This window comes from Lytechinus variegatus, chromosome 19 (genome assembly GCF_018143015.1).
Source record: "Lytechinus variegatus isolate NC3 chromosome 19, Lvar_3.0, whole genome shotgun sequence".
NCBI lineage: Eukaryota > Metazoa > Echinodermata > Echinoidea > Temnopleuroida > Toxopneustidae > Lytechinus > Lytechinus variegatus.
The window spans coordinates 19,010,173-19,022,987 of NC_054758.1; the positions used below are offsets into that span (position 1 = coordinate 19,010,173).

Consider the following 12,815-nt stretch of genomic DNA (forward strand, 5'->3'; position numbering starts at 1 on the left):
GTTCACCTTTATTTCCCCTGGACCATAATTAAATTGAGTCTATGTTGAATGATTCATATGAGAACGTACCAGAGAGGCGACGAATGAAGGTGTTGTGAACATTTTAGACAATACGTTTTCAGCAGTATTTAACAGTTCTATGGTGATTGTCAAGTCCTCAGTCCCGAGGGCGAATCATAAATTTCAGTTGATATCCATTTTCTGAAACATCTTTTGAGATGATTTTGTTGAGCGCCCTGTGTTCTGATAAAAATGTCATAGTTCCCAGCTAAACGGAGTCTCTTTGTACACTCTAAATTTCAGGGACTTAAAATTCAAGTCTCAGTCGGGATTGAAATGAAATTAAATCTAAAAGATTAAATTTAAGTCCTGAAAGATTGCTAAACGTAGTTCTTTATCCGAGATTCCAATATTTTTATTTAAGTCCCGAAAGACTAAAAAAGTTTCGAAGATAAATAGAAAAGTGGCCAATAGGAAGATGGATATTTTGTCACGTGACTTGCAAGCGGGAATTAACTGCAGCGGGAAAAAAATTATCTCTCGCCGATCGAAATCATCGCAGTAATCCATGGATTGAAAATGGCCTATCTGGATGGAATTTTGGAAAAAGTACTGGGCACGAAGGCCGAAGATACTGAACGAATATTGTAAGTTCATTTGGTGTTAAGTATGCTAACTTTATTAGAATAACTAATTATATGGCAGCAAAACGGGTGTTTTATCAAGTTGGGAATAGTCAACCTCAGAAAAATCGCACGCGCAATTTTGCCATTCACGTGAATGGCAAAATTGCGTGTGCGATTTTTCTGAGTCGCAATTTCGCCATAGTCATAGACAATTGACTTGTAGAAAACATCAAATAATACATTCTTAAAACATTTTTCACAGATATTTGTTTCCAGAATTGTGACGCATGATTATCAAGCTCTCATTTAAGCCAAGTCTTGTTACCAATTGGGCAATTTTGGTATTTTTGTGAGCGTTCCTAACGTGCCTAACGACCGTCGTTACATACTGCAGCCCACTCATCCTACGACAGTCGTTAAGTTTTTGTAGGGCCTACCGCCCGGTGCAGCGGTATACCCTGGCTGTATGCAGTGGTGACGGTTACCTGTAGAAACCGCCATCGGCACCGCTGCACCGGGCGGTAGGCCCTACAAAAACATCTTTTGCTCTGGATTTTCTCAAAATCTGTGCAGTAAATACCAAAAATATTTGCTAATAAAAGTAATATGTGTGCTTTGTTATATTGTCTGTTAAATTAGAATCTACTTTCAATCGATTAGGCCTAGAAATCTAACGTTAGGCCTAACGTTGGCGAAGGGGCCTAATGAAATCACAAAGTTCCTAAAAATTTCTGTCTTGTCCGGACAAACAACCCGTCCGGACACAACAACCGGGTATAGATTCTAGGCCCTAACGTTAGGTCTAACGTTAAGTTAAACTAAAGCCTGTAACTTAGACCAAGGCAAGGGTCTAGATCTATAGCCTATCTACCCGGTTGTTGTGTTTCCGGACGGGTTGTTTGTCGATCCGGACGACATTTTATGAAGTTTGTGATCAATATTCTAGACTAATCGATTGAAAGTAATACAGACAATAGAATCTAGATCTAGGACAAAGCACAAATATTAGCAAATATTTTTGGTATTTACTGCACAGATTTTGAGAAAATCCAGAGCAAAAGATGAAGTTTTTATCTGCTTAACAGTGAGTTAGACCTAACGTTAGAGTCTAGGGTCTATATAAGTATCCGGACAACGGACCCCCCCCCCCCCCCCCAATCATACGTAGGCTGTATTGCCTAGATCTAGATCTAAGTCTGCGCAACTGAAATTTTATCTCAATTTCAATAAAAAGTAAAATATTTTTTTTTACGATTCATCAATGTTAGATTTATTCCATTCTTTATATTCTAATGATCAATGAAGCAAAATATCTCAAGAAATCATTTAGAAAGAAAGTCTACAAGAACAGTGTTATTTTACAATTTTTAGACAGGCTTGTCGTTTCGTAAAATAACACTGTTCTTGACTAGGGTCTAGACCTATCCTAGATTAGGTCTGTTGGAATAGGATGTGGTTGGTAATGGATAATGACATCAGTACAGATCACAAATAGAGGCTAGATGGACATTATTGTTTATGTCTAGACTAGAGCACATTTAATAATGCGTCTTGCTGTGACTTCAGTTGAGATGTTATAACAAGTGAGGTATTACTGTATCCTCGCACAGTACATTCTTATTCCCATGAGTGGCCTGTTTCAAATCTATCATCAACAGGTCACTACAGTTCATGGCACTAGACTGTTTGTAAACATTACATTAACATGACCTAAATATGTAGTCTTTGCTCAAGTCTTCTCATCGCAAAGACTATGACATAGACTCTATTAATTAATTAAACATTAGATATACCACCAATCACCACAAGGTCTAAATGATTTCTTGAGATAGAGGTCTAACTTGGTCTAGGCCTAGTGTTTTTTTTTTTATTTTTTAGACAGGCTTGTCATTTTGTGTAAGATAGATCTAGAGATTCTAGATCTAGACCTAGCGAAATTGGATAGACTCGAGACTCTAACAGTCAAAGCTCATGTCTGCACATGTACACTAGAACTAGATCTAGGCTTACTGCGACAGCCCTAAACCGTGACCAGTCCCAGTCGCAAAGCGACTTTGCAACGGGAACTGACAAGCCAGTAGATTCCTCTAGACATTATTTGGTGAAGGTTTGAAAATATCTAAAGTTAGATTCGTGGTTAAAAATACCTTATTTGAATTCATACATTGAATCAAATCTTTTAAGTTTTCCTAGAATTTGTGACATCTGCAAATGTTTCACATGAAATAATCAACTAATAATGAAGAAAAATACAGGAAAATTGAGTCCATCCACGTATATTTCTCCGTGCGTGCGCTGTCTTCGCCACAGAGTTAATTACGACTTCGCACAGTAAAATAACATAGAAAATGGCAGCGATGGCACCAACACTATGGGAAGAGACAAGGCCAACGGAAAATTCATTTTGGGAAGTCAAAAAGCTCTTATATAATTCAGTTTTATAAGAATTACATTTTAACATTAGTAACATATTAACCAGTATAATCACCTGATAGCTCATCATCGCTGGTTGTTTCATGTCGATTCAAGTCGATGCAAATTGTGTTTTCAATTGTGGTATTATATCCTTAAGTTGGAATTAATTTTTTCTTGTCTTTCTTTTTTTTTTTTTTCTTTCTTAAATGAAGGAACATTTCTTCTCGCGTGATGGCTCTGGCTTTATCCAGTTTAGGTTAAAAAATGTAAGGGCATCGCAAAGTGAGAGAATTAAGCTACCGAGAAAAATGGAACCTGAGAAAGAAACTAATGAAGCTGTAGCAGATAAAGCAGATGAAGTAGCCACTGGCCAACAGCTGCAGAATATTCAGGAAAAGGTAATGAATGTGATGTTTCATGAGAAATTGTATCAGAGATACTTTTGGATAATGTTTATCAAGAGATTAGTATTAAATTGAAGTTATATTTGAGAATCGTCATGTATGCATGCTGTTTGGAACCTGATGGAATAATGGGAATATATTTAAACAGCATACCCTCTCTCCTTTATCTCTTTTCTTATTCTATCACATTGATCTCATTTATAATGTTTGTCCATGATGCTTTGCAACTTGGATTCTGCCTTGATTTTGACGCCTATAACTGAAAATGTCTGATCAGCTCAAAGTTTTGAGTATGAAGATTTCACATATAACAAGGCAACATGTCAAAGAAAAATCACTCATTTATTACAAATCATGTTCATATTTACTTTGAATGTATTTAAATGACATAAAAATATGTGTACTAAAAAGGTGCGATATTGGCCCCAAAAAAATATGCAAAGAAGTGCTCGCTTGCTTTCCTCAATAACTCGGTTTAAATCCTCTCTTTGCTCATTTAACACTAATCTACTGAATTACAAAGAACATTTGTTGTGAGCTCAGTAACATTTTCACTTCCAATATCTTATTCCTGTTTCAGATTGACTGGATGAAGTTTTCTCCTCCCCACCGTTCCAACATGGCCATGCATACGCAATACTTTCAAGATACACACAAGTACCGGCGACAGCTGGTGATGGATTGTAATAATCCTGTCTCCATAACAGACATGGTGACTACATTTCCCAGATACCAGGACATTCCACATTTGGTAAGCTATTCTTGTTATGAGGAATAATCATGTTAATACTCCCATGGCATTGTTACTTATTAATTTCATTTGTGTTCTATAGGTGGTCAGGAACAAAATTTTGTTTTAGTTGCATTTAAATACAATTCTTTCTGCAATGGGCCCCAGATTTATATCACATTCCATATGCACATGTGGGAGGACAGGTCAGGTTGTGACAGTTAACCAATAGCGGGTATTTAGATACTGTAGTTTACAACTACTGAGTTTGGTCATGAAGTGTTAGTGATCAGGGGCAGCAACCAGACCTTAGGGAATAAATAGCTTGATATTCTTGCTGCTGCATTCCATCTAGGTGCATACACTAGCTGTGGTGCATGTTGGTTGGGCAGCACCACCATGCATACTAGCTTTCCCTACACTAGAATTTACTATCATGATCAGTAGCAATGGCAGTTTCATACTACAAAATTCTTTTGTATTTCAAAGCCAGCATACCACATGCGTGTAGTACACATAAGATTGGAGCAGCTAGCTAGATAGCCTCTCTGGCTTAGCTCTACCGAGCCAGCCAGCCAGACCTAGTTTTGGTAGTATTCCTGTATTTATATATTTTTTTAATGTGTATGGATTAAATCTATGCATGCATAATATTGTACTTCTCAAGTCCATCAAACTTAAAGCTATTTTATCTTATTTATTTGTTTTAATATTTTGTTTGCTATTTGCCTAATTTTCTTAGATTGGCATCGATTTTGCGTTACTACATGAAGATGCAGCCGACAAACTGCTGTCAAAGTGGTCAACCTTGAGGGAGAAGATCATATTGCAGGGCCATCAGGAATCTGAAAGCATCAAGGAAGTAGTGAAACGCTACGAAGATACAAACAGTAGGTTAATGATTTTACCGCATCCTGTGAACCTGATTCAACTTATAGGGTCCTAAGATGTCTTAGGACCCTGAAAGGTCATGGAAATATTTTCCCAGATTACTGTGTTTAGAAATAAATAGTTATTCAGGTTGAGTAATGTTACATAATTTCAGCAAATTTATCCTTCATATATTTATTGATGTCATGAAAACATTGTTGTATCTAATGTTCTTAAATCAGTGGACTTTTAGTGTTTGGTGACTGGTTGGGCTGGAACTTCCTTGAGTTTAAACCCTAAAAAGGCAGGCAGGGAGAGAGGGAAGGGTGCTTTCATATTTAGTCATTAATGTATTATCAGAATGCAAATTGCAGAGGAGCCGGCAACACTTGTTGTTCTACTTCTCCATCTGAAGGGTAACACATGATCCAGAAATTACCTTGTTCTAAAATGTAAAGATTTCATTTATGAATTTTCATTCATCTTTCAGGAGATCTTTGTGCACTACTAACTGTGCTCTACACACTGCATCGGCCGGTGCCAAAGTCGAAGGGCGTAAACTGTAGCAGATCTGCAGCAGTACACTACCTTGTACAGCATGTGCCAGTGAGTAATTTGATTCTGAAATATTGCACTTTTTTTAGGGTTCTTTTATAATTCATCAGGGGGTGAACAGCAAATATCAATCCTAACTATAAAGTGAAAATTGTTCTTTGGCCCAATATCCCTACTAAGAGCAATATCCCTTTTTGTATCTGATTCACTAAAGTACTTGGGATTGATATTAGCAGTAAAATCCCTATTAATTAGGCTTAGAGTGATTTGGATTGCTTGCAACTCCTATTGCAAACGACCAATGCTCTTCATTCCCTTCAGACCCACCCTGTGCGCCTTGAGTATGTGCCTCCATGTGTGTCTCCTGCCTGTTTTATTGTAGGCCTAAGCAGTGAAAGTGTGGTCAAACGTGAATAAATGCTTGAAAAGGGCCAAATTTTAAAACAAACTTAAGGTTGAATAAAGTTAACTGATACCTACACAATTTGATGCAATACCTGCACTACTACAAATGGTCCTGAAATTTTTTCAAGCTTGTCCAACGTCTTAATAAACGTATGCTCTCTTTAGTTTCAAGGGGAAGTTGACGAAAAGTTGAGTCATGACCAGACAAGCTATTGATTATTAGATTGGGTGTCCATGGTGGTGACTGAAATTTGAGGAATTTGCATGCTTTGATTGGATGGATTAGATGCGCTCATGAATATTGATATGCGCTTAGCCTTATGATAAAAATTATTGCAGCCCAACAACATTTTAGCGAACCAGTGAATCAGGATTAATATTTGCTGGGAATAATACTAGTCCTGAGAATCATTAAATTGTTCCCAGTTAGTGAATCACCCCAGTGGGGTATTTACAACTAATGGCTTATACATGTAGGGTGATTATAACGTAAACGTTACAGCCTCTTCATAGTTTTAGGCAAACTACATGAGCTCAAAGGATATTGGAGTTGTGATGAGGTAAATTGATCTTTTAGGGGGTCTATGGTAACCGTTTGTGCTATGCATTTTTATTATTGACTTTTTGTGGTCTGATATGCCACCAACACTTAAAAAAAACCCTGATGAAGAAAACATCCTCTTTAAATAGGGTGATGTTGTTAAATTGAGCAGGATGAAGGATAATGTTATTTATTTGAAACATGTTTTCAAATTCTAATTACAGGAAGGAACAAGCATCAAAGAAGCCATCAATCATATCAAGCAGACATACAGGCAGCCCCTCATAGTGGCCATCGGGAAGGAGACAGGACAGCAGCAATACTTCCTGTGCCTCGACAGTCTGCCTTTCAGTGCTGGACAGACGATCGTAGAAGCGTTCGACAAGCTATTCAAGAGTTTCTTCGTCTTTAATGTACATTATCCGGACATCCTCTCACATTTCTATGATTTCTTTGCGGCTTTTGTCTACGAAATTTGGCCCACCCATAAGGTGAAGCCTATGGTGCGTTCCTTCGCATGTTCTATCAAATCTACATAACTTATACTTTGTCAACCATTTCTCTTTCCCATGCTCCCAACTTAATTCCTGATAGAAGGAGTGGGCTATAAATGGGTGATTTTTTGTTTTACCCTGGTAACAGTTTTTTTCTGTTCCATATATCCTACCTCAACATAAAATGACAAAATTTTTGACCACAAAAAAAGTGTGCAGGGCAAAAATCCAAGATGGCCGCCGTTTTCCTGAAAAATCACATTTTCAGCCATAATTTTGCCATTTTGGGATCTTTTTAGCTGGTTTTGGTGTCTAATCCTATATATTGGAGGGAGAGCAATCTGTTTATGCTACAAGAAGTAGTATCAACCCTTCACCTGTATAAATAACCCTCTATATCCCTGCTTTGGGGGCTAAATTAGCCCCGCCCCTCTTGACATTTTTCTTGATAATCTGTCAATGCAAAAATATTTCGGACAAAAATATTCTGGACTTTTTCAATTGACATTTCACACCCATTTTAAGACCCTATTTGCGAAAATTGGGGGTAACGGTTGCAGAAAAAAAAACACTTTTCATAACCAATCTTTTAAAAAAAAAAAGCGATTCCAATGCTTTTGTGTGTAAAATGTATTGGTGCAAGTGCATGTACATTGATCTAATTTACTAATTTTCCTCCGTTCCATCCTGAGATCTCATCTATTTATGAACTGACTGTGACCAAACTTGGTGTGTCCAAATCTCATCATGTATTTTACAAGAATACATAGTCAAATTTATGATATCTCTTGTTATTCTGCAATAAAAAACATTCTTCTGACAACATTTATGGTAAAACCATGTACATTGTACACATATAAGCATTGGAAACCGGCCTATTTTTTGTGATATTGGTCACAAAAACGTGCTATATCTCTTCAACCCTACCCCTGATTTTGGTGAATAGGGTCTTAAAATGTGTGTGAGATGAAAAATAAAAAAGTTATGAAATTTCAGCCCAAAATATTTTTGCACTGAAAAGTTATAGCGAAAAAAGTTAAGAGGGGCGGGGCTAATTTAGCCCCCAGAGCAGGGATATTGAGGGCTATTTATACAGGTGAAGGGTTGATACTACTTCTTGTTGCATAAACAGATAGCCTGCCCTCTAATACATAGGAGTAGACACCAAAACCAGCTAAAAAGACCCCAAAATAGCAAAATTATGGCTAAAATGTGATTTTTCAGGAAAACGGCAGCCATCTTGGAATTTTGCCCTGCACAGTTTTTTGTTGGACGCAAGGTCAAAAATTTTGTCATTTCATGCTGAGGTAGGATATATGGAACAGAAAAAAACTGTTACCAGGGAAAAATAACAAAAAACACATTTTGTACCTACTTATAGCCCACTCCTACTGATAGTTTTGATCCTTTTGATTATGTGGAAAGTAATGGAAAATACGTAGTTCCTGGTATTTCCAGGTTTTTCAGCGTCATGTTATTTGAACTTTGACCTTATCTTGTAGTTATAACATTACCTACAATTTGATACCAAATTTGACACAATTTGAAGAAAATTATGTTTATGTTAATGTAGCCTGACCTTTGACCTCCATTTCAGGTCACAAAAGGTCAATTAAAAAATTGGCAACATATATTTTCTGATTCGTGTGATCAAGTAGAACATATTTTTAGATGTTGCCAAACTTTAAAGACCGTTGACGGAGTAAATACAACCTTACATCGATTGATAGCTAAGTAGGCGTATAACATAAATACCCCCAAAATAAATTAAATTTTCATAACAGTACCGGTATTCATAAAAAGATGATTGAACCTCAACCAGGCCATCCCTCCCAAATACTTGAAAAGTTACCCCTATTTTGATGGCGCGGTTGGTGAAGTTTAAGGGAATGTGCTACTGCCAGGCATGATTGGGTTTCGCCTTTAGAAAACACGTTTGTATTGCTATGTCAGAACAATAGAATTCTAGCACACATGGGGTCTATTGTTCTGACATAGCAATACAAACATGTTTTCTAAAGGCGTTCCCATAATTCCATCAGGTTCTAAACAGCATGTGCGCAATCAAAATTGCTTGCGCCGCCATTAAGATTTAACCGTAACTTGGCGGGATTTTGGGAGATCATATGGCGGGGGGGGGGGGGGGGGGGGGTGAAGCCTGCAAGGCCCCTTCACTTCCAAACGTGCCAAAATACCCTGGCCTAGTTATAGGGTTGAACCAGTAAAATTCTGAAAATGTCATAAAAATCAGATGAAATATAACATATTTATTGAATTTTAAAAATTTTCATCATTTTAGGGAAACAGTTATAAAATATGCATATCGAATATGCACTGATGACGTCATTTCCCTACTTTTTCTTCTGTGTATTATATGAAATTACAATTATCAGGATTCAATAATCATTTAATGTGTAAGATCATCATTGTTTTAACATGTTTTCTTGCAAGGAAGATAATTTTATGAATGAACTAATGAATTGTGTATTTTGGATTTTATGTAAATGAATTTTTAATGACATTATTAAATTAAACTTACCAGAATTTAATTTTTGAGTGTTTTGTGTTCAATTTCATTGCTTCAGTATACCTAAAATACAGACACTTTAATTTAAATCTATTAGGATTAAAAAAATATAAGTCCCATACAGGATTGCTTTTAAATCTCTATCAGACTAAATTTTAATCCAATAAGACTTATAATTTAAATCTATTAGACTTATTTTTAAGTCCTTTACAGATTAAAAATTTTTAATCCCTGCAAAGACTTATTTTAAGTCCACATCGATTGGTCCCTACCTACACTCCATGAAAGACTTAAAAATAAATCCTTTAGATTTAAATTTAAGTCCCTGAAATTTAGAGTGTACAGGGTTATCCATGTTATTCAGCTGATATTTCATTTCTTTCACAGTTGAAAATCGAGAGCTGGAAAAACAGGTGACCGATTCGCCACAATGTGTCGCCAACCCCCTTGAGGAACTTTCAATTTAGTTTTTGGTGACTAAGTCTAAGATTGCCCATTTTCCGTTGAGTCCTCCGTATAACGTCCACGTACTGCCCTGGAGTACGATCAATGTGTCAACTATTGATACTGATTTTCGCCAGTCTAACCTCAATTCTGCTTCATATAAAGCCGCCAACGGAAAGTCGATAGAGACAAAAAGGCAAAAACAACGACGCATCATCAACTCGTGACTCTGATGATCGGAGTCACGAGTTATAACGCAAAGGTTACCATTTTGAATAACAATGGGTGCACGTAATACCTCATTAAAGATGACAGAAATTGACTTTCTATTTGCTTTCGCCTACATGCACTATGGAAATCAGACAGGACTCTATTTACAGAGACAGGGGCAGTTTGATTCAAGTTACACCAATCATTCAAGATGACAAGCTATTAAAAAATAGCATCGGGGTCCGTTTCATGGAAACTCGTAATAATAACAAAAGCGCACTTTCCATAACAAATTTACAATTAGCCAGACAGATTGAGGGATTTCAGTAGCTTTTGACTGCTACTGCAAATTTGATATTATAACGTCGTTTTATGAAACTGGACCCAGGCAAATTGAAGCCTTCTGTTTATTACTATTATTGCGAAACTGGAGTGCAGTGCAAACTATCACAGAGGCCGATGAGCACGAGGTAAGGAAGCAAGATACATATACAGAGATTACTACCTTGACGGGAAAACAGAAAATTGAGGACCGGAATCAAAAGTAATTTCGAATAATTCAAAAGATTGAAATAAATGGATAGAGCTAGGTGGGGATATAGTAGGATGTGGCTAAGAGGAAATGAAGCAAGATACAAATAAAGAGATTAATGCCATGACGGGAAAACAGAAAATTGAGAACCGGAATCAAAAGTAATATCGAAATAATCAAAAGATTAAACTAAATGGATAGAGCTGGGCAGAGATCTAGTGGGGCGTGGCTAACCAATTTAACACACATTCACACCCAAACTCACCTAAAATAAAAGCTGCACACTCAATCGGAAAAAAAGGAAAGAGAGAAATGGGAGAAAACTTGGGTGTGTTCGTGCTTGAATGATATAGAAGGAGTGGGGAGAAGAAAAATAGAGAATTACAATAAACACACAAACCCACTCACAAAACACGCTTACATAGTGAGGGTGTGTGTGATAGGTATAGGAGAGATCGAGGAAAGATTTTTAGAGGGAGTGGGAGAGGCAAAAGTTGAAAATTTAAATAAAAGCACACTCACGTCACCCTCTCATAAACATCACACACATAGTGTGCGTTCTTACAGAGGAAGAGAACGTGAAAGATGGTACAGAGGGACTATAAATTATTCATTGTTGTTTGCCATATCTCTCTATTCATATCTACCGTGGATTGCGACTGGAATTATTCCATTAAAGGCAGGGTGGCCAGATTTCACAAACTTGAATACGAGACAATCGACAAAAAGATAAACAAAGAGGGTCACACAGTGTTAGACTTGTGAAAAAAAGGGCGGGTGAACGAAAGAATGAAGGAGAGAAAGAAAAGACGAAAGAAAAGAGATGAATTGAGAAGAAAAAAAATGAAGGGGGAAATGAAGGCAAAAAAAGAAATGAAAGAAATTAAGAATAAAAGAAAAAAGGTTTCCGTCATTCTTTGAAATGAATATAGAAAGAAAGAAAAAGAAAGGAAGGGAAGATGAATACATGTGTGAAAGACAAAATAAAGGATAGAAAGAAAAAAAGGAAGAAAAGGAGGAGGAAAGAAAGAATGAAGGAAAGAGAAATGTTTCTTTCATTCTTTGAAAGAAAGTAACAAACATAGAAGAAAAACAGGAAGGGAGGAAGGACTAAGGAAGGAGGGGAGGAAAAGAAAGAATGAGGGAAAAGAATAAGAAGGAAAAATAAAATAATGAAAGAAAGAAGGAAAGAGAGGGAGGAAATATTGAAAAAAGAGAGAATAATGGAAGGAGAGAAAGAAGGAAAAGAAAAACGAAGAGGAAGGGAAAATGAAGCAAAAAAAAGTTTAAAGAAAGGAAGAATGAAGGAAATTTAAAAATAAATATAATAGAGAAGGTAGGTAAGAGAAAGAAGGAAAGAAAGAAAAAATGAACACACACAGTCAGTAAAGAAATATAGGAAATAAAGATAGATGGAACAAGAAAGGGCAAGCAGGGAGGATAGGATAAAGAAAGAAGGATAGAAAAGAAAGAAAGAGGGCAAAGTTCAAGCAAACAAACACAATCCAATCATCTAAAAAAATCATGATATTTGGTGCTTTTAAATATATTTTTGACATTTTAAGAACTAAGATGTTTTAGAAATGAATAAAGATTTGTTCCTCCGATTACATCTCCAAATTAGTAATCTGAGAATCCATGATAATCATATAAATATTTCCTGCCGATTTGTGATAATTTTGTTGGAAAAACTGTTTATCATGTCATCGTAAAAAAAGGAAGATAAAAAGGGGGAGAGCACGTGGGTGTGTTTGTTTGTAAGAGAGAATTCATTTAAAGGGAGTGGGGAAAGGAAATAGAGAATTACAATAAACACACACACACACCCTCACCGTCACAAAACACACTTAGTGTGTGTGATAGGTGGAGGAGAGAAAGATTTTTAGAGGGAGTGGGAGATGGAAAAAAAATTAAATAATAACACACATATCAGCCTCTCATAAACAACACACACGTGGTGTGCGTTCTTACAGAGGAAGAGAACGGGAAAGATTGTGCAAAGGAACTATTAATCATTAATGTTGTTTCTCATATCACATTTCTCTATTCACATCTACCGTAG

At 36.5% G+C, this 12,815-nt stretch overlaps 1 protein-coding gene across 2 annotated transcripts; it reads left to right on the plus strand.

Annotated features, from left to right (window-relative positions):
- The first annotated feature begins 3,231 nt into the window (after nucleotides 1-3,231).
- On the plus strand, nucleotides 3,232-7,591 carry LOC121405911. Of its 2 annotated transcripts, none has more exons than XM_041596906.1 (5): nucleotides 3,232-3,439; nucleotides 4,026-4,157; nucleotides 4,918-5,065; nucleotides 5,536-5,651; nucleotides 6,771-7,591. In XM_041596906.1, the coding sequence occupies exons 1-5, from the start codon at nucleotides 3,248-3,250 to the stop codon at nucleotides 7,083-7,085; spliced, it is 903 nt and encodes a 300-aa protein (XP_041452840.1). In that variant the 5' UTR covers nucleotides 3,232-3,247; the 3' UTR covers nucleotides 7,086-7,591. The 2 variants fall into 2 exon arrangements, with proteins under 2 accessions (XP_041452840.1, XP_041452839.1); XM_041596905.1 differs by having other exon boundaries at nucleotides 3,234-3,439; nucleotides 4,026-4,196.
- The last annotated feature ends 5,224 nt before the right edge of the window (nucleotides 7,592-12,815 follow it).